Source organism: Microcaecilia unicolor, chromosome 4, assembly GCF_901765095.1.
Source record: "Microcaecilia unicolor chromosome 4, aMicUni1.1, whole genome shotgun sequence".
NCBI classification, from domain to species: domain Eukaryota; kingdom Metazoa; phylum Chordata; class Amphibia; order Gymnophiona; family Siphonopidae; genus Microcaecilia; species Microcaecilia unicolor.
In genome coordinates, this window is record NC_044034.1 from 345,900,218 (window position 1) to 345,924,592 (window position 24,375).

Sequence of the window (24,375 nt, forward strand, 5' to 3'; positions counted from 1 at the left end):
TTAGGAGGTGGTAAGGGACCCCGCGCTAATCGGGTGGTGCATGGTAATGTGCCCACACTACCAGATTAGCACAAGCATGCCTACTCTCTGCCCACTGTGGGATTAGCACACTTAGAGCGGGAAACTACAGCAGGATACCTCAGCTCATCCTGCGGTACGCTCGCCTACCGCACCTTAGTTAAAGAGTCATAGGAGCCAACTTTTCAAAATGTTTGAGGGTGCTATACATAACGCAAATGAATACTCCCTTATCGGAGTAGTGGGGTTTGCTCAACATTGAAGGTGCTTGTTAGCACCCACAGAGCTGGCACCCATGGCGCCAGTGCTACATACAACAGAATCCACATTATTCTCTTGGAATGATTGATAGTCCTCCTACTTATTGCTGCCAAAGCCCCCTGTCTGACAAGATAAGACTTCCAGATTTTCTAGGCCCCCTCACGGGGTAGAGCCTCTATATTTGGTTTACTGATCCATCTTGCCCTTTAGGACTTTGCCTGCCTGAACAAACTTCTCACTGGGACACTGTCGTAGGATCAGCTTTGGACAAAAGTTGCTCCTGTTTGGATAAATCCAGAGTACCTGAATGTAACTCACTTTGAGCTACTATTGAAAAAGGTGTGAGTAAATCTAAATAAAATAAATAAATAAATAGCTCCCATTGGGATTCGTCCTGGTTTCAACAAGGCCTTCATGTTCTCAGGCTTCGCTCAAAAGCACAGCGAAGATGACAATGATACAGGCAGCGATGTAAAATGGTGCCTGATCCATTACTTTAATGTAAACGAGGCACAACTTGACACGGGCCATGTTTCGGCCAACAGACCTGCATCAGGAGTCTAAAAACAGAAATGTAAAACATATACGTATAATCATTTCTATCAAAAAGTACAGAAATTAGAAACACCTAAAAGAATGCATATATGTCAATTCAATCAAATAAATACAACTACAACATTAAAAATGCAATACAATTAATCATTATTTAAAAACAAACAAACAAAGTTCTTGTACAAAACGGAGACTTACCAAGAGAAATCACTCAACCATAATCTGAGGGATTATAAATAAGAGGAATAAGAAATTATCTGCTCTGATTTACATGATTGGGGTGATTCCACAGGATACATAATCATCAGTAAAATTCTCAGAAAAAGAGGGCTCTGAGCCCGGTCCTTCCTAAAGTGTAACGAACCCTCCTCAGTAACATTGCCAGGGGCGTATCTGAAGTTCAGTGGTAGGGGGGGCCAGAGCCAGAGTGAGGGGGCACATAGCCCCTCCCCCCACTGCCAAACTTCAGATACTGGTTCGGAGCCTACCTTTTCTTTTTGTAGCTTGGCTTTTCACAGAAGTAGTCTAAACTTTGTGCAATGCGAAAGCAAAAAAAAAAAAAAATTTCAGCTTTCTTTCTTTCTCCGATCCACCCCCTCCCGTCCTTCTGCGTTGAAATGCAAACGTTGCAGTCGGATTTCCTAGTTCTTCTTCGTCCTCCGTGACCGACCATGCTGTTCAAAGGAGCTGCTGAATCCAGTTCGGAGTCTGACGTCGCTGCATGTTGTACGTGCAGGACGTCCTGCATGTACAACGTGCAGCGACGTCAGACTCTGAAACCGGATTCAGCAGCTCCTTTGAACAGCCCGGACACGGAGGGCGAAGAAGAACTCAAAAGACCTCGGCTCAGCTGGCGGGGGTTGGGTCCCCCGCCAGCTGAATGAATATTTTTAAAAGCAGCAGCAGGAGGAGGAAGCGGACCTCGGCTGGCGGGGGTTGGGGTCCCCCACCAGCAAAGGTAGCCCAGGCGATGGCGGGGGAGGGTTGTTGGCGGTAGGGGGATCCAGGGCTAAATCTGCGGGGGCCCAGGCCCCCATGGCCCCACGCAGATACGCCCCTGTTGTAGGCACAGTCTTGAGATCAGATCTGTTTATTTAAGCAAATGAGGCTGCAGTGTGTGTATGTGTGTAAAATCACAGCTTGGTAATTAGTTTGTATCCTAGCTTGTCTGCAGTGCATCAGTCTGCTGCAGAACATGATTTCTTTGAAGGTTTACTTTCCTGCTTGTCTGGGGAAAGTCTCAAGGCACACATAAAATAGGGTTGCATTTTGGAGAATTATGCTTTGCACTGCTGCATGTCCTTGCAAAAGTGATTGCATGTGAGGGTTGTGGGTACCCTTACATGTTAATGGCACTAGAGTAATGCAAATTGTTAGTATAAAAAAATGACATAATATATATTTTTTTATTTAGTAAACTACAGCCATGAACCAGAATATATTCAGATCAAGAAATGGCTTAAAGAAAGAGGCTTTGACGATAGTAATTTGAAGATTACACACTTTACAGGTAAAATACCTTTCCATTAATTTCAGATAAAAATAACTGGGCTTTTGTGGTCCTTTTGGCTCAAGCTCCCCAGTTCTGTCCCCGTGCTGTGCCTTTCTCTTTCTAGGCCACGTAGGATTGAGGATGCTGTGAAGGCAGTGTTCAGCCCTTATGGGGGAGGGAGTTATAGTGCTTAAAGGTGTCGCCTAGTGGGTGACTTAAAGGTCCTTGTTTGCAGAGCTCCAGAAACAGACAAAATGATGGCAGATAAAGACCACACAAACTACTAAGCACTATAATCCCTTACTCTCCCTCAGAGATCCTCTGCTTGTCTCATGCTATTTGTTTATTGCCTACTCCTCAGGAAGTGTAGGCTGATGTACAGATCACCAAATGATCACAACACAAACTGGTTAATACACAGAGAAGCACATCTTCAAAACACACACACCAACCAATAAAGTAAATTATTATATCAAACACAAAAATTATTTATTTTATTTATTTATTGCATTTGTACCCCACATTTTCCCACCTTTTTGCAGGCTCAATGTGGCTTACAATATATCATGAATAATGGAGATATGTAAGAAATAAACATTTAGTATTATAGAAGGATCTTGGGTAACATGATAATGTTAAAGCATGATATTACTATAACAAGCAGATAGTAAAGACAATTCTGAGTGTGCGTGAAGGAGTTCATATTTGTTGGTCTTTGTGGTACATTAATTGATTTGATTTGCTTACTTTATTTATTTTTTGTCTATTAGATTGTAAGCTCTTTGAGCAGGGACTGTCTTTCTTCTATGTTTGTGCAGCGCTGCGTATGCCTTGTAGCGCTATAGAAATGCTAAATAGTAGTAGTAGTAGTAGTAGTGGTATGTCTTGTTAAAGAGATGGGTCTTCAATAGTTTGCGGAAGTTGGTTAGTTCATGGATCGATTTTAAGTTTTAAGATTGTAATTGGCTATGCAGGTTTAGCTTGTATTTTATTAATATTTAGCAGTGGCTAGCCTTCGTATTCTTTTTTTCTTTTTACCTTTTTATTGTTGGTGCACTTGCACCCCCCCCCCTCAAAAAAAAAATGCCTCTTCCATTGAAAGGTAAAGCAAAGCAGTGACTCAAGCCAGAGCCTTCTAAATAGCTTGTAATGCTGCTTGAGAGTTTTTTTTTGAGAGATCTTGGGGTATTGACTAGTGAAACAAGCCGACCATTTTTCGTAATAGTAACTACGGGCATTTTATTGATTTTTAAGGCAGCGTTTTTCAACCAGTGTGCCACGGTTGAGAGCTGTACGGGAATTCCGCAGAGTCTGCGGGGATCCTACTGGAATCCCCTCCGGGTCTGCAGGGATTCCGTGTGCATGGAAATAGCTCCTGCGGGGTTCGTGTGGTAGTATACGAGCCTCTCAGTGACCACCTACCTACCCAGGGCCTCCAAGACTTCCAAGTACCTCCTCCTCCTCCCTTCAATAATCCAGCGCAGCTGCACTTGCTCTCTTTCCAGTCTGATGGAGCAAGGCTCACATTGACACACGCACAAGCCAACTGCACATGGAGTTCACAGCACACATGCATCAATAGATCAGGTGACTTCTAACGCTGCTGTCCCATGCATGTGTCAGTGTGAGCCTTGCTGCATCAGACTGGAAAGAGAGCAAGTGCGGCTGCCTTGAATTATTGAAGGGAGGACTCGGTGGACCTGCTGCACAGTGCCAGTTAACCACGGTTTCCCAGAAAGTGAGGATTTTGTGTGCAAACGTACTCTTGATTTATATAGCATGGGGAGGAGGGTGGGGTGCTGGAGAGCATCAGCCCAGTGAAAGAACGGCAGGAGAGGGCATCCGGGGGAGGGGAGGAGGGCTAGAGAGCATTGTGCTGGTGAAGAAAGACAGGAGAAAGTATGGGAGAGGAAGGGGGGGTGGAGAACATTGGGAGGGGGTTGTGCAGCATCGGCAGGTGAAGAAAGGAAGGAGAGAGCATGGGTGGGGCAGCTGGAGAGCATCAGACCATTAAGGAAGGCAGGAGAGAACATTGGGAGGGGGGCTGGAGAATATGGGGTCAGTGGATGAAAGAAAGGGAGAGTATTGGCGGGGGGGGGAGGGCAGGAGAGCATCGTACCCTTGAAGGAAGTCTGGAGAGAGCAGGAGAGAACATCAGGGGAGATGGAGGGAGGGTTAGAGAACATGAGGCTGGTGACAGAGGGGCAGGAAATAGCATTGGAGGAGGGAAAGTGATGGCTGGAGAGCATTGGATTAGTGAAAGAAGAGCAGGAGAGTGCATGGGGGAAGGGTACCATTTTTGAACTCCCTCTGCCTACTCTTTGTGCAGTATTTCTATGAGTTTTAAGCGAACATATTTACTGGGGCATATTGAGTAATGGAAATGATAGTTTACTTGATAAAATCAAAAATTAGAAATTTTTAGGTAATTTGCATTGTTCTTATTTGACCACTGACTATTTTAGTAGCTGTCCTCTGGACTTGTTTATATCTTTTTGAAGATACGGTACTCAAAATTGTATACAGAACTATAAATGAAGTTTTGTGGAGGTAGGATGCATTAAGTATAGTGTTGATGGGGCTCAACTGGAGCCATCATGTGGTGCAATATTCTGTCAGTTTGGTCACATCCTCAGTCAGGATGTGATCCAGAGAGTGAAATGATGACACTTGATTAGCATCGCAAATATCAGTATAAATGAGTGGTGGGTGAGGGGATTCGCTTTAAAATTGTTGTTTTCGAATGCATGTTATTTGTGGCTATAAAGATAACAACAATGTTTAAAATTCTAATTATTGAACTTTTAAACATAATCTTAATACTAGTTTGTTAAATGATAAAATACATATATATTTTTAACAAACTGATGGTGTGCCTTGACCATTTTTGTGCCTTGTAAGTGTGCTTCGAGTTGAAAGGTTGAAAATTGATTTAAAGGTCCAGAACTAAAGCGACCCTGCCCAGTTTGACTCTTGGGGCCCTGTTTACTAAGCTGCGCTAAATGCTAAAGATACCCATAGGAACATATGGGTGTCTCTAGCGTTTAGCGTGCACTAGAAACACTAGTGCTCCTTGGTAAACAGGGCCCTTGGTTTGGTGATTATGCCAGAATTATGTACAAAGGTCATCGGATATCAGCAGTGGCACGTTCTGGGCCCTGTGTGTACATAAAAGCAGACTCTACAAAAGCTTTCTGCACTATGGACAGGCTTGTACAATCTGTGGTTTCTGGAGAACTTTGTAATTCTGGCATGCACCATATGAGAGAGGGCAATGGAGAAGATCTGAAGTTTTCCCGACTATGCATGTCCAACTCCTGACAGGGCACATTAATTTAGGTAAGGGCAGATAGGTGATCTCACCAGCCAGTAGGCTTTTGTTGCTCACTTGGACGTGACTGGAAAAGGGTTGACATGGCTGCTTAGTTATACTAACTTTTGTTTGATGTATAGGTACAAGTGGTTAGGGTGGTGGACTTTGGTCCTGGGGAACTGAGGAACTGAGTTTGATTCCCACTTCAGGCACAGGCAGCTCCTTGTGACTCTGGGCAAGTCACTTAACCCTCCATTGCCCCATGTAAGCTGCATTGAGCCTGCTATGAGTGGGAAAGCGCGGGGTACAAATGTAACAAAAAAATAAAAAAGAGGATGTATTCTAGAAGGACAAGTGCATTTTGTTTCAGTACCTAAAAAAAAATAGTGTGCACAAATCAACTTTACACACATATACCTACGAATTACTAAGTGCACAATATCTTTGGATATGTAGGGCCCAATATTCAGCCTCCGGGATGTAGCTCGCATAAGTGCTGCGATTGACGCTGACCCCAGTTATTCAGTGTTGGGCCATTTCTGGTGACTGGCATTGAATATGTTTTTTTTCTTTTCTTTTTTTTTTTTTTTTTGACTGGCTCAAATTTTACTGGCTAAGTGAATATTCAGCACTGGCCAGTTAAGTTTATAGTAGCCAAATATAGGACTGTTATTTAGGCGGTCCGACTTGGCCGCTAAACTTAGCCAGTCAGCGCAGTATATTGCCAGTTATCACGTGATATAGCCAGTTAACTTTTCAGTGCTGACGGCGAATATTCAACAGTGATATTCAGCACTGAGTATTAGCAGTTAGCCACTGAAATGCTATTTAAGAGCGTAAGTGTTGCCACACTGGATCAGACTGAAGGTCCATCAAGCCCAGTATCCTGTTTCCAACAGTGGCCAATCCACTGTGGTTACAAGTACCTGGCAAGATGCCAGAACAGCAAAACAGATTCTATGTTGCTTATCCTAGAAGTAAGCAGTGAATTTTCCCAAATCCAACTTATTAATGGCTAATGGACTTTTCTTTTACGAAGTTAGCTAAACCTTTTTTAAACCCTGCTAAGCTAACTGCTTTTACTACATTCTCTGGCAACGAATTCCAGAGTTTAATTACACATTGAGTGAATAAATATTTTCTCTGATTTTGTTTTAAATTTACTACTTAATAGATTGTGTGCCCCCTAGTCTTAGTATTTTTGGAAAGAGTAAACAAGCGATTCATGTACACCCATTCCATTCCACTCATTATTTTATAGATCTCTATCATATCTTCCCTCAGCCATCTCTTCAACCAAGCTGAAGAGCCCTAGTCGCTTTAGCCTTTCCTCGTAGGGAAGTCATCCCATTCCTTTTATCATTTTCGTCACCCTTCTGTGTACCTTTGCTAATTCCACTATATCTTTTTTTGAGATGTGGTGACCAGAATTGTACACAGTATTGGAGGTGTGGTCGCACCATGGAGCGATACAAAGGCATTATAACATTCTCCTTTTTGCTTTCCATTCCTTTCTAATAATACCTAACATTCTATTTGTTTTCTTAGCCGCCACTGCACACTAAGCAGAGGGTTTCAAAGTAACTAACTTGTTAGTCTCACTCACACACACAAGGAGTGACTCGGGCTGTATATACTGCAGCAGGACATGTTTATCCACTCCTAACCTAGCTGAGATAATATTTAACCATCTCTCTGACCTCATATGCAATTTTCTTAAAATCAAGCACCTTACTTTCTAACTCTTCCTACTTTCTTACCTATCTATATTTTACATCTTTTGCTTTATCCTTCACTATCAGTTATAATGTTCTATTATGTGTTGACATTGTAAGTAGTAAACTATGCCATATTTTGTATTGTTTTTGAATATTATTATTATTGCTGTAATTGCCTATTGCTCATGTTTGATCTATTCTTACTGTACACCGCCTTGAGTTAATTCCTTCAAAAAGGCGGTAAATCCAATTAAATAAATGAAAGTATCATCAACAATGACACTTAGATCTTTTTCCTGGTCGGTGATTCCTAATGTAGAATCTTGCATCACGTACCTATAGTTTGGGATCCTCTTTCCCACATGCATCACTTTGCACTTGCTCACATTAAATGTCATCTGCCATTTGGATGCCCAGTCTTCTAGTCTGGTAAGGTCCTCTTTCAATTTTTCACAATCCTCTTGCGATTTAGCAACTTTGATTAACTGTGTCAATAGCAAATTTAATCGCCTCACTAGTTATTCACATAAGCACCGACACGCTGGAAAAAGACCAAAGGTTCATCAAGCCCAGCACTCTGTCTCCGACAGCGGCCAATCCAGGCCCCCAAGAACCTGGCAAAAAACCCAGAATTTAATAACGATCAATGGACTTTTCCTTCAGAAATCTGTCCTGTCCCCCTTTAAACTCAGCAAGGCCAGCTGCCGTCACTACCTTCTCCGGCAATGAGTTCCAGAGTCTAACTACGCGCTGAGTAAAGAAAAACTTTCTCCAATTTGTTTTAAACCTACCACATTCTAATTTCATCTTGTGTCCCCTGGTTCTATTATTGTTAGAAAGTGTAAACAAACGCTTCACATCAGTGCGTGCTACCCCACTCATTATTTTGTAGACCTTTATCATATCACCCCTCAGCCGCCTTCTCTCCAGGCTAAAGAGTCCTAGCCGTCTTAACCTCTCCTCATAGGATAGTCATCCCATCCCTTTTATCATTTTTGTCGCCCTTCTCTGCGCCTTCTCCAATTCCTTTATATCTTTTTTGAGATGAGGCGACCAGAACTGAACACAATACTCCAGGTGCAGTTGCACCATGGAGCAATATAACGGCATTATAACATCCTCATGCTTGTTTTCCATCCCTTTTCTAATAATACGCAACATTCTGTTCGCCTTCTTAGCCGCCGCAGCACATTGAGCTGAAGATTTCAACGTCCTATCCACGATGACTCCCAGATCCCTTTCTTGGTCCGTAACTCCTAACGCGGAATCTTGCATAACATAGCTGTAATTCGGGTTCCTCCTTCCCACATGCATCACTTTGCACTTGTCAACGTTGAACTTCATCTGCCATTTGGACGCCCAATTCCCCAGTCTCACGAGGTCTTCTTGTAATTTTTCACACTCCTCCCGCGACGAGACAACCCTGGATAACTTTGTGTCATCTGCGAATTTAATTACCTCACTAGTTACTCCCATCTCGAGGTCATTTATAAATATGTTAAAAAGCAGCGGTCCCAGCACAGACCCCTGAGGGACCCCACTAACTACCCTTCTCCATCGAGAATAATGGCCATTCAACCCTACTCTCTGCTTCCTATCCTTTAACCATCTCTTAATCCATAATAATAATATCATCTCTATATAATAATTGATCAATCTGCCTCCTTGGATGGCTGCTGGCTGGCGGGGTTCGTAACCGTATGCAAATGAGCTGACGTCAGCTCGCCTCCAGCGTTCCCTTCCCTCTCAGCGTCCTGCCCTCGCAGAAAGACGAAATGACGTCAGAGGAGGGCGGGACACTGAGAGGGCAGGAAAGGGAAGACTGGAGGTGACGCGAGCCGAGCTGACCCTGCCGCTTTCACTGCCGTGGGAGGGGAATCGCTGGACATGGATGGGATGGGATGGAAGGGGAGAATCGCTCGACATGGAGAGGAGGGCAGGGGGGATAGGAGAAATCGCTTTGATGAGAGTCACTGGCCATGGATGGGAGGGGAGGAGAGGGCAGAGGAGAATCGCTGGACGTAAATGGGAGGGGAGAGGAGAATCGTTGGACATGGATGGGGTGGGAGGGGAGAATCGCTGGACATGGAGGGGAGGGCAGGGGAGAAAGGAGAAATCACTTAGACGATAGCCTTCCTAGGGCCCATTTCATTTTTCGTGAAACAGGCTTTTTTGCTTGTTTATAAATAAGTTAAAAAGCAGTGGCCCAAGCACAGACCCCTGGGGAACCCCAGTACCTACCCTTCTCCATTGAGAATATTGACCTTTTAACCCTACTCCCTGTTTTTTTTATTTTTAACCAGTTTTTAATCCACAATAGGACATTACCTCCTATCCCATGAAATTTAACTGGTCAGCAGCCATTTCTAGCTGTTTAAATAGCGCTGAATATCAGCCAGGTGAAGTTAAATGTACACAATTCATGCATTCAAAGGGAATAAATGAAACAGACTGAAAAAACACCTGAAAATCGGGGGGAAATGTAGGAAAATAAAAAACGAACCAAATTATTTTTTGGCCGTGCACATCCCTACAGTCTAGTTATCCTATGCTTCTATTTTCAGATACGGGAAGAGGACTAGTGACCACAAAATCCATTCAGGTTTGTGCATTTACTGTATTTGTTTGACCTATAAGTGCTGTGATTGGCACATTGGACTGTGGATACCTAGATCTGTATGGCCTAGTACTGAGCACAGCCTGTTCGGATAACTTTGGCACATCCCATATATTCTTCTGGTAGAAGGGCTTTGATTCAGTCTATTGTATTGTATTTGATGCCCAAAGAGTTTCTGCTCAGTGTGCCACGTGTCTTTTTACCATAACTAGATTTTTCTCCTTTTATTTGAATAACCTGAGAATTCCAAACTATCATGCCACTGTTTTTTGAGGTACTGTTTTGGTAGAGAAACAGTGGCCTAGTGGTGAGAACTAGGGAAGCCAGGGTTCAAAACCTGTTTCTATCACTGAAACTCCTCATGACCTTGGGCAGGCCACTTTCAGGCTTATTTTCGAAAGAAAAGGGCGCCCATCTTTCGACACAAATCGGGAGATGGGTGTCCTTCTCCCAGGGTCGCCCAAATAGGCATAATCGAAAGCCGATTTTGGGCATCCTCAACTGCTTTCTGTTGCGGGGATGACCAAAGTTCATGGGGGTGTGTCGGAAGCATAGCAAAGGCGAGACTGGGGCGTGCCTAACACATGGGCGTCCTCGACCCATAATGGAAAAAAGAAGGGCATCCCTGACGAGCACTTGGGCGACTTTACTTGGTCCGTTTTTTTTTTTACGACCAAGCCTCAAAAAGGTGCCCGAACTAACCAGATGACCACCAGAGGGAATCGGGGATGACTTCCTCTTATTCCCCCAGTGGTCACCAACCCCCTCCCACCCTAAAAAAAAAAAAAAACTTTTAAAATATTTTTTGCCAGCCTCAAATGTCATACCCAGCTCCATGACAGCAGTATGCAGGTCCCTGGAGCAGTTTTAGTGCACGGCAGGCAGACCCAGGCCCATCCCCCCCCCCCCCCCCCCCCCCCCACCTGTTACACTTGTGGTGGTAAATGTGAGCCCTTCAAAACCCACCAGAAACCCACTGTACCCACATCTAGGTGCCCCCCTTCACCCTTTAGGGCTATGTTACTGGTGTACAGTTGTGGGGAGTGGGTTTTGGGTGTTGGGGGGCTCACCACACAAGGTAAGGGAGCTATGCACCTGGGAGCAATTTCTGAAGTCCACTGCAGTGCCCCCTAGGGTGCCTGGTTGGTGTCCTGGCATGTGAGGGGGACCAGTGCACTACGAATGCTGGCTCCTCCCACGAACAAATGGCTTGCATTTGGTCGTTTCTGAGATGGGCGTCCTCGGTTTCCATTATGGCCGACAATCAGGGACGACCAACTCTAAGGACGACCATCTCTAAGGTCGACCTAAATTTCACGATTTGGGCGTCCCCGACCATATTATCGAAACGAAAGATGGACACCCATCTTGTTTCGATAATATGGGTTTCCCCGCCCCTTCGCAGGGATGTCCTGCGAGGACGTCCTCAGGAAAACTTGGGCGCCCGTTTTGATTATGCCCCTCCACATCTCCTATTACTTCAGGTACCTATTCAAATTGTAAACTCTTTTGAGAAGTGGCACACTACACCCGAACATTTATTACCAATGTACAGTTCTGTATAAGTCCAGCACTGCTATAAAAATAAGTAGTATTGTTTGTTTTTTTAATTGAGTATTTTAGGGTATAGACAATTTCATTACTGTGATGGAGCGTATGTTCCATCACCAAGATATTGGCAGTGAGCTCCAGAAAAGACGAGAACTAGAAACATAAAATCAGCTCCTGAACAGGAAAGCAAAGAGCAAGTAGTCTAAAGAAGACAGTGTGGTGAAACGTGGTTGGGTTGGTTTGTGCTGCTTCAGTAAAATTTTGCCATACTAATGTCTTATTGTCATCACTTATCCACTGCCTTGTTGATCACTGAAGCAACAGAATAGGGCAAGGAAGAAACCCTATCCATAAAATCAATTCCTGGAGAGAAAGGCAGGGAACTGGAAAGAACTGAGCACACACGCAGCCAATTAGGATCACCAGTCAGGGCCCTGAGTAGGACCTAGAGAAGGAGTTTCAAACCCAGCCAGTCACTTTAGGGCCCATACTTAGTTTATTTTTAAGTCATCTTCAAAGGCTTTTCTAAAATCTAAGTATGCTACATCTAGCGCTCTCACCCAATCCAACTTTGGTGACACAAATTAATACCTCTTCACAGAAGTGGAAGTAAGGAGGAGGCTGGGAACTATAGGCCAGTTAGTCTAACCTCTTTGGTAAATAAATAAATGGAAACTCTTCTAAAACAAAGAATAGTGAAGTTTCTGTAATCCATTGGATTGCAAAACCTGAGGCACGATGGTTTTACTACATAAGTACATAAGTAATGCCACACTGGGAAAAGACCAAGGGTCCATCGAGCCCAGCATCCTGTCCACGACAGCGGCCAATCCAGGCCAAGGGCACCTGGCAAGCTTCCCAAATGTACAAACATTCTATACATGTTATTCCTGGAATTGTGGATTTTTCCCTAGTCCATTTTGTAGCGGTTTATGGACTTGTCCTTTAGGAAACCGTCTAACCCCTTTTTAAACTCTGCCAAGCTAACTGCCTTCACCACGTTCTCCGGCAACGAATTCCAGAGTTTAATTATGCGTTGGGTGAAGAAACCTTTTCTCTGATTTGTTTTAAATTTACTACATTGTAGCTTCATCACATGCCCCCTAGTCCTAGTATTTTTGGAAAGCATTAACAGACGCTTCACATCGACCTGTTCCACTCCACTCATTATTTTATATACCTCTATCATGTCTCCCCTAGATGCAGATCTGGTTGTGTTTTTGTTTTCTGCAGTCTTACTCCTAGCCCTTCATTAGTGAGCACAAGGCAGAAATATTTGTTAAGCAGTTCTGCCTTAATTTATTAGCATATTCCTCTCCTTTACCCTTGAGTCTCATAATGCCGCTTTTGAACTACCTCCTGTTACTAACATATCTTTAAAAAAAAATGTCTTGTCTTCCCAATTTTACCGAATTTGGAAAAGACAAATCTCAAAGCCATGGGATATCCGGATAGCCGGTTATGAGGCATTTAACCGGCCAGGTGCCAATGCTGACCGGTAAAATGCTTTTGAATATCGGGGGGGGGGGGGGGGTAGGGGTAGGGATAGGGGCGGGTGTGATTGGAGAATTCCTAAACATGGCAGTGCTCGCTACATACTGGGATATTAGTGTGATGAGTGAAGGTAAGACAAGATTAGTTCAGTGTGGATCCTGAAATTTAAGTTTTAATGGCTACATGAAGTGTGTACTGGAGTTTTGAACTGGCTGCTGCTGGAGTTTTTACTGTTCTGTAAGAACCTGAATCCTGTTTCCATGACACAATCCTATAAAAATGTTTTTGTCAATATGTGTATAGTATTTGTTGTACTTTATTCTTTAAATCTTGGTGTTACTGTTTGACGTGCCAACTTTGGGAAGTACAGTTATGTATAGAAAAATCTAGTCACCCCTAGTCAAATTGTATGTTTCAGTGAATTTCTAAACATGGTGCAAAGTTAAACAGGACATCTTTCTGTAAATATTAATGCATAATTTATTATTCATTTGCTGATTTTAACAGATTGAAAATAATAATGAAGTGAATAGAGCAGGTGCAGAAGTTTGAACACCATTCCAGTTAATGAATTATTCCTTTTTAAAAAGTTATTAATAAGGCACAAGATGTTTAAGGACTCAGTAAGCCTTCAGTTAGGTGATGATGATTCCGTGACCGAACAATACTCTGACCTTTCTAATCCGAGTCCCAGCTTGTGGTTGTTCAGTCTACTTTCAACAACTATGGGCTCCTCTAAGAAACTGTCTAAGCATTTGGAAATAAAAATAATTCACTCTTACAAAGCAAGGGACGGCTATAAAGAATTTCTAAATGCTTCTAGGTAGCAATTTCAACTATCGGAAGCATTGTCAAGGCAAGATCTGGAAGAAAAAGTGATAGAACTGGCCCAAAACTGGTCAGATCTTCAAAACAGAACCCACAGATCACTGCTGATGTCTTGCTGAAAGTTTACAGCTAACACTGGAATAGTTGTCCCCACGTGTAGCATTGTCAGAAGGATACCTTTTCCTAGTCCTCATCACAAAAGTCTTCTAAAATGTGGAATAGAAAATCTTGATAAAACCTGAAGCTTTTAGGAACAAAGTACTTTGGACCACAACCTCACAAGATACATTTTTTAGAAAAAAAGATAAAGCATTTGAAGAAAAGAATGCCTTGACAGGAGGAGTGGAGGTGTAGCCTAGTGGTTAGTGCAGTAGACTTTGATCCTGGGGAACTGAGTTCAATTCCCACTGCAGCTCCCTGTGACTCTGGGCAAGTCACTTAACCCTCCATTGCCCCTGGTACAAAATAAGTACCTGAATATATGTAAACTGCTTTGAATGTAGTTGCCAGCACCTCAGAAAGGCGGTTTATCAAGTCCCATTTCCCTTTCCCTGTTTGAGATTCTACATGAAATGTTGCTACTATTGGAGATTCTGGAAAGTTACTGCTAGTTGAGATTCTACATGGAATGAATGTTGCTATTCCACTAGCAACATTCCATGTAGAAGCCTGCCCTTGCAGATCACCAATTCGGCCGCGCAGGCTTCTGTTTCTGTGAGTCTGACGTCCTGCACAAGTAGCCTAGTGGTTAGTGCAGTGGACTTTGATCCTGGAGAACTGAGTTCCATTCCCACTGCAGCTCCTTGTGACTCTGGGCAAGTCATTTAACCCTCCATTGCCCCTGGTACAAAATAAGTACCTGAATATATGTAAACCGCTTTGAATAGAGTTGCAAAACCCTCGGAAAGGTGGTATATCAAGTCCCATTTCCCTTTCCCCCTTTCCCTTATGACATCACAATATCAGAAGTGAGCCAAGTATTGGGCAATCCAGCCATTGTGACATCACTGATGAGGTTGGCTCTTATTGGTGGAATGAGTGGAGGAGTAGCCTAGTGGTTAGTGCAGTGGACTTTGATCCTGGGGAACTGAGCTCCATTCCCACTGCAGCTCCCTGTGACTCTGGGCAAATCACGTAACCCTCCATTGCCCCTGGTACAAAATAAGTACCTGAATATATGTAAACTGCTTTGAATGTAGTTGCCAGCACCTCAGAAAGGCGGTTTATCAAGTCCCATTTCCCTTTCCCTGTTTGAGATTCTACATGGAATGTTGCTACTATTGGAGATTCTGGAAAGTTACTGCTAGTTGAGATTCTACATGGAATGAATGTTGCTATTCCACTAGCAACATTCCATGTAGAAGCCTGCCCTTGCAGATCACCAATTCGGCCGCGCAGGCTTCTGTTTCTGTGAGTCTGACGTCCTGCACAAGTAGCCTAGTGGTTAGTGCAGTGGACTTTGATCCTGGAGAACTGAGTTCCATTCCCACTGCAGCTCCTTGTGACTCTGGGCAAGTCATTTAACCCTCCATTGCCCCTGGTACAAAATAAGTACCTGAATATATGTAAACCGCTTTGAATAGAGTTGCAAAACCCTCGGAAAGGTGGTATATCAAGTCCCATTTCCCTTTCCCCCTTTCCCTTATGACATCACAATATCAGAAGTGAGCCAAGTATTGGGCAATCAAGCCATTGTGACATCACTGATGAGGTTGGCTCTTATTGGTGGAATGAGTGGAGGAGTAGCCTAGTGGTTAGTGCAGTGGACTTTGATCCTGGGGAACTGAGCTCCATTCCCACTGCAGCTCCCTGTGACTCTGGGCAAATCACGTAACCCTCCATTGCCCCTGGTACAAAATAAGTACCTGAATATATGTAAACTGCTTTGAATGTAGTTGCCAGCACCTCAGAAAGGCGGTTTATCAAGTCCCATTTCCCTTTCCCTGTTTGAGATTCTACATGGAATGTTGCTACTATTGGAGATTCTGGAAAGTTACTGCTAGTTGAGATTCTACATGGAATGAATGTTGCTATTCCACTAGCAACATTCCATGTAGAAGCCTGCCCTTGCAGATCACCAATTCGGCCGCGCAGGCTTCTGTTTCTGTGAGTCTGACGTCCTGCACAAGTAGCCTAGTGGTTAGTGCAGTGGACTTTGATCCTGGAGAACTGAGTTCCATTCCCACTGCAGCTCCTTGTGACTCTGGGCAAGTCATTTAACCCTCCATTGCCCCTGGTACAAAATAAGTACCTGAATATATGTAAACCGCTTTGAATAGAGTTGCAAAACCCTCGGAAAGGTGGTATATCAAGTCCCATTTCCCTTTCCCCCTTTCCCTTATGACATCACAATATCAGAAGTGAGCCAAGTATTGGGCAATCAAGCCATTGTGACATCACTGATGAGGTTGGCTCTTATTGGTGGAATGAGTGGAGGAGTAGCCTAGTGGTTAGTGCAGTGGACTTTGATCCTGGGGAACTGAGTTTGATTCCCACTGCAGCTCCTTGTGACTCTGGGCAAGTCACTTAACCCTCCATTGCCCCTGGTACAAAATAAGTACCTGAATATATGTAAACCGCTTTGAATGTAGTTGCAAACACCTCAGAAAGGCGGTATTTCATGTCCCATTTCCCTTTCCCTTTTATGCTGTGGGGATGTATAGCAGCCGGTGGCACAATAAGTTATTGTATGGGTGAAAAGAAGAATGGATTCAACTATTTACTAAGGTGCGCTAGCACTTTTAGCATGCACTAAATGCTAGAGACACTCAAATATTCCTATGGGTGTCTCTAGCGTTAGCGCGTGTTAATTTTTAGCGCATGCTAAAAACGTTAGCTCGCCGATAGCGCAGTTTAGTAAACAGGGCCCTGAATACTGACATATCTTAGTTAATATCTTATTCCCATGTTTACTAAGCCACTCACTAATGCCGACACTGCCCGTTCACTGTGAATGGGCTGTGTCGGCATTACTGCGAGGGAGCTGCCAGCACGGCTTGGTAAACAGGAAAGTTAGTCAATAAGAGGTCCTTCTACTAAGCTGCATTAGGTGCTAATACATGCCTAACACAGCTTAAAATGGCGTACCACAGGATGTGCTTAATCGTCCTGTGGTTACTCCCAAATTAGTGCGTGCTAACAGAAGCGCTAAATATTTTTTTGTGGAGGGGGCATGTCAGGAGGTAGAGAGTGGTCATTCTTGCACTAATCAGCTGTCCATATTACTGCATGATAACTGGTTAGTGCAGGATTACTGAATGAGCTCTTAATGCCTCCAAAATGGGTGGTGTTAATTTTTTTTTTAAAGGCCACGCACTAATGACAACAATAATGCATGGACATTAATACAAAAAAAAAAAAGGAAAGTCAGCCATTTTACTGCTGTGATACAAATGGCCTTAGTGTGTGGGGAAAAACCCGTGCAAGGGTGCACTAAGGCCAGTTTCCATATCATCATGCTGATCAATCCATAGACTGGTGGGTTGTGTCCATCTACCAGCAGGTGGAGATAGAGATCAAACTTTTGCCTCCCTATATGTGGTCATGTGCTGCCGGAAACTCCTCAGTATGTTCTCTATCTCAGCAGGTGGTGGTCACACACAGCAGCAGCTCTGGCTAGGCCTCCAAGCCTAATTTTTAGGTTTTGTTGAGTGCCTGGGGTTGAGGGCTCTTCTTGAGCAAGTGCAAACCTGGTGGCGCCAGGTCCCTCCTTTTCTCCCCCCTCCCGCTGGCTCCGTTTAAAAAAAAAAAAAAATTTTGAACGTCCTTAAAGGCGTTTATTTCGACGTTTATTTAAACGTTTATTGCAGCTACTCACTGGGTCACCAGGTCGTTACAGCTCGGAGCGGAAAGCAGGTAATTTTTACCTTTTTATAGCGGGCAGGGGGTTCCCCGATTGATCTCCACGTGGCCTATGGCGTCGGAGGGCGAGGGCGCAAAGAGTCGCTCCCCGGATCGCTTGGGCGCTTCTAGAGGGGATGCGGGGGTTTTAAAGTCTGATTCGCCCTTGTTGGGTGACAGTTTCGTGACCGATGAGTGTCCCGGTCCTTCCTCCGGCGTGGCGGTTTTTCCCGCCATAAACGCCCATCCCCCGCTGCTCGCCTCCGCCATCTTGGCCGGCCACGCGGCTCGGACGGCTTCTTCTTGGGCCGCCCTTGAGGCAGGAGACATTAATGCCATGAACGCCCTTAATTTGGGCGACGGCACAAAAGCGGCTAAAGTTAAGCGCCGTTCTTCCCGCGCGGCTCCTTCGCGGAGTGTCGCGCCGGACGCCATCTTGGATGCGCAGCATGTCTCTCCCCCGCTCTTGCGAGCGCCGGTTGAGGGTGCGTCTAGGGCTGTAGCCCAGGCTGCGGAAGTGCACAGTCTGGGGGGTTTCTCCCCCGAGTTTGTTTTGCTGCTGCATCAGGCCTTCCTTATGCAAAACGCTGCCCCTGCTCCCTCGTCTGGTAAAGAGGTTGAGGTCCCCGGAGGTAAAAGCCCTCGGGTTGATTCCCAGGCCTTGGAGGACTTTGTCTCCTCCGATGTAGATGAGGGCAGCGTATCTGAGTTCTCCCAACGGTCCTTTGCGGATTCCTTGGAGGAGACGGATCCCCGCTCGGTTGGAGCGGATGACCCCCTCTGCAGCGCGGCTTTTTAGCTCAGAGGATTTGCCCAACCTGTTAGTGCAGGCCATGGGCATTTTGAAGATTTCCTCTCCGGAGGACGTCTCTCCCTCAGCCCCTATTGGCTCTGCCATTATGCTGGGGACGAAGCTCCCGCCTAGAACCTTCCACGTGCATGATGCCATGCACACCTTAATTTCGGCTCAATGGGATGTCCCGGAAGCGAGCCTTAAAGTGGCTAGGGCTATGTCCCGCCTCTATCCTTTGCCTGAAAGTGAACGTGAGGCCTATCTGTGGCCTACCGTGGATTCTTTAATCACTGCGGTGACTAAGAAAACGGCGTTGCCGGTGGAAGGTGGCACGGCCCTAAAGGACGCCCAAGACAGAAGATTGGAGGCGGCCTTAAGGTCGTCCTTTGAGGCGGCTGCTTTAAGTTTGCAGGCCTCAGTTTGCGGCTCCTATGTGGCCAGGGCGTGCCTGACTATGGTGCAGCGGGCTTCCCCCTCGGATCATTCCTTGAGGGCTGATTGGCCGGCCCTGGAATCGGGCTTAGCCTATTTGGCAGACTTGCTGTATGATGTCTTGAGGGCCTCAGCTAAAGGCATGGCTCAGACAATCTCTGCGCGGCGGTGGCTTTGGCTGAAGCATTGGTCTGCTGACCACGCCTCTAAATCCCGCCTGGCTAGATTGCCTTTTAAAGGAGAAGCTGCTCTTTGGGGTAGAGCTGGACAAAATCGTGACCGATCTCGGCACGTCTAAGGGCAAGAAGTTACCAGAGGTCAGGGCTCGGGCTAGTACTCGCCCCGGTACCTCCAGAGGACGGTTTCAGGAAGCCCGTCGGTACCGCCCGGGCAGGTCGGGCTCCTCTGCCCCCTCTTCCTTCAAGAGGAATTTCTCCCCCAAGCAGCATTCCTTTCGCAGAGACCGCCGTCCCGGAGGTGCTCCCTCCGGTCCTCCCCCAGGGTCTCGTACCCAATGACGGGGCCTTGGTCCACGCCCCAGTGCAGATTGGAGGACGGCTGTCCTCGTTTCTGGGCGAGTGGACCACAATAACTTCAGACGCTTGGGTGCTGGAAGTCATCAGAGACGGCTACAAGCTAGAGTTCTGCCGACCCTTAAGAGACGGGTTTGTACTCTCTCCCTGCAAGTCTCCGGTCAAAGCTGTGGCAGTGCAGCAGACCTTGGACAACCTGATCCGCCTGGGTGCGGTCGTTCCGGTGCCAGAAAATCAGATTGGCAAGGGACGTTACTCCATTTACTTTGTGGTACCAAAGAAAGGAGGTTCTGTCCGGCCTATCCTCGACCTCAAAGGGGTCAATCGGGCCTTGAAAGTGCGGCACTTTCGCATGGAGACTCTCCGCTCTGTTATAGCGGCAGTGAAGGCAGGAGAGTTCTTGGCTTCCTTGGACATCAAGGAAGCGTACCTGCATATTCCCATCTGGCCTCCTCATCAACGCTTTCTGCGTTTTGCAGTCCTGGGACGACACTTCCAGTTCAGAGCCCTCCCTTTCGGGTTGGCTACTGCTTCCGCGGACCTTTTCCAAAGTAATGGTGGTCATAGCGGCCTTCCTGCGAAAGGAAGGAGTACAAGTCCATCCTTATCTGGACGACTGGTTGATCCGAGCCCCCTCTTATGCAGAGTGCGGCAAAGCTGTGGACCGGGTAGTTGCTCTTTTGAGCTCCCTGGGATGGATCATCAACTGGGAGAAGAGCCAGCTGCGCCCGACTCAGTCCCTGGAGTACCTGGGATTTCGATTCGACACCCAAGTGGGCAGAGTGTTCCTGCCAGACAATCGGATTGTCAAACTTCAGGCTCAGGTGGACCAGTTCCTAGTAGCCTCTCCTCTTCGGGCTTGGGACTATGTGCAGCTGTTGGGCTCTATGACGGCCACGATGGAAGTAGTGCCCTGGGCCAGGGCTCATATGAGACCACTACAACACTCTCTGCTGCAGCGCTGGACTCCGATGTCGGAGGATTATGCTGTGCGCCTTCCCTTGGACCCAGCAGTGCGCAAGGCGCTGAGCTGGTGGATGCAGACAGACAAGTTGTCTGCGGGAATGCCTCTGGTGACCCCGGAGTGGATTGTCGTCACGACGGACGCCTCTTTGTCGGGCTGGGGAGCCCACTGCTTGGGAAGGACAGCGCAGGGGCTCTGGTCTCCTGCAGAGGCAAAGTGGTCTATCAACCTCCTGGAACTCAGAGCCATTCGGTTGGCGCTTTTGGAGTTCATCCCGGTACTGGCGTTGAAGCCAGTACGGGTCCTGTCGGACAATGCCACGGCTGTGGCCTATGTCAACCGCCAGGGAGGTACCAAGAGCGCCCCTCTAGCCAAGGAGGCCATGAATCTATGCCAGTGGGCGGAAGCGAACCTGGAACAGCTGTCAGCGGCCCACATTGCCGGAGTCATGAATGTCAAGGCGGACTTTCTCAGTCGCCATACCTTGGAGCCCGGAGAGTGGCAGCTATCTGCTCAGGCGTTCTTGGACATTACGAAGCGCTGGGGCCAGCTGAGCCTAGATCTGATGGCGTCATCGGCCAATTGCCAAGTGCCGCGCTTTTTCAGCAGAGGACGGGACCCTCGATCCCTGGGAGTAGATGCTCTTCTCCAACAGTGGCCAACACAAGAGCTTCTCTATTTGTTCCCGCCCTGGCCCATGTTGGGCAGGGTGTTAGACCGGGTGGCAAAGCATCCGGGCCGGATAATCCTGGTGGGTCCAGATTGGCCCAGACGTCCCTGGTATGCGGACTTGATCAGGCTCTCAGTGGACGATCCTCTGCGGCTGCCAGTGGAGCAGGGCCTGTTGCATCAGGGTCCCGTGGTGATGGAGGATCCCTCCCCCTTTGGTCTTACGGCCTGGCTATTGAGCGGCAGCATCTGAGAAAGAAGGGCTTCTCAGACAAGGTCATCGCCACTATGCTGAGAGCGAGGAAGCGCTCTACTTCTACTGCTTACGCCAGGGTTTGGCGTATCTTTGCAGCGTGGTGTGAAGCAGGCTCACTTTCTCCCTTCACTGCTCCAATTTCTTCAGTGTTGGCGTTCCTGCAAGAAGGTCTGGAGAAAGGCCTGTCGCTCAGTTCCCTTAAAGTCCAGGTAGCGGCTCTGACTTGCTTCAGGGGCCGCCTGAAGGGTGCTTCCCTGGCTTTGCAGCCAGATGTGGTGCGTTTCCTAAAGGGAGTTAATCACCTGCGCCCTCCTCTGCACTCAGTGGTGCCTGCGTGGAATCTCAACCTGGTGCTAAGAGCCTTACAAAACCGCCTTTTGAACCCTTGTCGAGGGCATCTCTGAAAGACCTGACGTTGAAAGCAGTCTTTTTGGTGGCTATCACTTCAGCCAGAAGAGTTTCCGAGCTCCAGGCACTCTCATGTCGAGAGCCTTTTCTGCAGTTCACTGAGGCAGGAGTGACTATTCGCACAGTGCCTTCCTTCCTGCCCAAGATTGTTTCTTGCTTCCATGTGAATCAGCAGCTCTGTCTCCCTTCCTTTCATAGGGAGGACTACCCAGAGGAATACTCTGCTCTTAAATATCTGGCTGTGAGACGTGTCATCATCAGATACTTGGAAGTGACCAATGATTTCCGGAAATCGGATCATCTGTTTGTCCTGTTTGCAGGTCCTCGTAAGGGTCTGCAGGCTGCTAAGCCTACAGTGGCAAGATGGGTCAAGGAAGCCATTGCAGCGGCTTATGTGGCCGCGGGGAAGGTGCCGCCTATCCAGCTGAAGGCTCACTCCACAAGAGCTCAGGCGGCCTCGATGGCAGAGGCCGGGTCCGTCTCCTTGGAAGAGATATGCAAGGCGGCAACTTGGGCATCGGCCCATACATTCTCCAAGCATTACCGCTTGACTGTGGCTGCTCGGGCGGAGGCCCGGTTTGGAGCCTCAGTGTTGAGGTCAGGGATTTCAATGTCCCGCCCTGGGTGAGTACTGCTTCGGTACATCCCACCAGTCTATGGATTGATCAGCATGATGATATGGAAGGTAAAATTATGTATCATACCTGATAATTTTCTTTCCATTAATCATAGCTGATCAATCCATAGCCCCTCCCAGATATCTGTACTGTTTATATTCTGGTTGAATTTTAGGTTCAAGTTTAGTCTTCAGTTACTTCAGGAGGACTTCGTGTTCAAGTTTTTTCACTTGGATCCTTCAAGAGTTGAGACGAGTTTGTGTTACAGTGAGCTGCTGCATTCCTCTCCCCTCCGTTTTACGGGGCTGGATTGAGACTTAAATTCTGCCGGCACTCCCTCCCGCTTCGTGCGGCTGTAGGGCAGCTTTGTACCCCTCCCGCTTCGGCGGTGTTAGGGTCAGTCATCTCCTCCCGCGGTTGCGGTTGCAGGATAAGCCAGATCCCCCCGCATCGGCGGGGTGGTGTCCCTCCCCCGCTCCGCGGGGATGAGCTGGACGGATTCCCCTCCCCCACTTGTGTGGGGATGAGCTGGGTTAATTCCCCTTCCCCGTTTCGGCGGTGGTGAGCTGGGCAGAGTGTCCCTTTGTGGGTGTAATTCTCTAAGTGCTGAGTCCTGCGGATGGAGCTTTGATATCGACATACTGAGGAGTTTCCGGCAGCACATGACCACATATAGGGAGGCAAAAGTTTGCTCTCTATCTCCACCTGCTGGTAGATGGACACAACCCACCAGTCTATGGATTGATCAGCTATGATTAATGGAAAGAAAATTATCAGGTATGATACATAATTTTACCTTTGGTTGCACCTTAGTAAAAGGACTTCTAAAGAAATTGCAGCTGAGAAGAAGCTAGTTATTTCAGCAAGACAATGATCTGAAACATATTTCAAAGCCATAAAGAGGTGATTTCTATATATGGCGGTGAAGAAACCCCACTATTCTGTAAACCACGCTTACAGTTAGTTGTGGTTTATAGAATAGCACTTGCACCCAGAAATCGCGCCTAACTTTAGGCATGGCCATTTGCACCAGCTGAAATGTAGTGCGAATGTACGTGCCTCCCCTCTCGTTTTTTAACAACGTGAGTAAAAGTAAGAAATGCCCCTGTTCCACCCAATTTCACTTACATTTCCCCGTCCCCCTTTTTCAACTTGTGCATAAAATTTAGGCGTGAATCCTCTGTCTAAATTTACACTCGTATACGTGGAGCATAATTACATGGAACACTACAGAAACATTGTTGCATACTATGTTGGATGATATTCGTTTGGGCTTTGATCGAGGTGATTGATTTTTTTTATTGATCTCCTTGGATGTAGCCGCTGCATTTGATACTGTGAATCATGAGCTATTGTTACATCAGTTGCACAGTCTTTTGGGATTTTCAGTAAAGTACTGGCTTGGTTTAATTCTTTTTTTTTGTCTGCCCGTACTTTTCAGGTTGGCCAATGTTCTTCTTCATCTAGTTGGATGACAGTGATTACGGGTGTGCCGCAGGGCTCATGTTTATCCTCATTGTTTAATTTGTTTATGCTTCATCTTTGTAGAGTGTTGGCGGATTTGGGAGTTGGTTATCATTTGTATGTGGATGACATACAGTTTTATTTTCGTGTTTCAGATGTACCTGAGGATATTCTTTTGGTAGAATCTTACTTTTGAACTGTTCAAGGTTGGTTACGGGTGAATGGCTTGACCTTGAATGTTGCTAAAACCCAGATTTTCCTTATTCTGGTTTCAGGCTGGATTCTGTTTTTGTTCCTGTATCAAAAAAAGAAGTAGGGGGTAGACCAGATGTATATCTAAACAGCAGATTTATTCAAATACTAGGAAAAAAGGCCTGTTTCTGAAACCAATGAAACGGGCGCGAGCAAGGTTTTTCCTGAGAGTGTGTATGTCTGAGAGAGTGTGTGTGAGAGTGACTGTATGAGAGAGAGTGTGCGAGTGTGGTGGGCTTGAAGGGGGTGAGCGTTGGTGGGGGGTGGGCGATACAGAGATAGACAGTGAGTGTCCATCTATCC

The 24,375-nt window shown here is 46.4% G+C and overlaps 1 protein-coding gene across 8 annotated transcripts in view; it reads left to right on the forward strand.

Annotated features, from left to right (window-relative positions):
• Positions 1–24,375, forward strand: part of SETD4 (SET domain containing 4) — a 69,294-nt gene that overhangs the window by 6,206 nt on the left and 38,713 nt on the right. For all 8 annotated transcript variants that reach the window (XM_030202199.1, XM_030202203.1, XM_030202196.1 and 5 more), the window contains exons 3-4: positions 2,246–2,341; positions 9,919–9,956. In XM_030202199.1, coding sequence (XP_030058059.1) covers positions 2,246–2,341; positions 9,919–9,956 — 134 coding nt within the window. The remainder of the gene's footprint in view (positions 1–2,245; positions 2,342–9,918; positions 9,957–24,375) is intronic.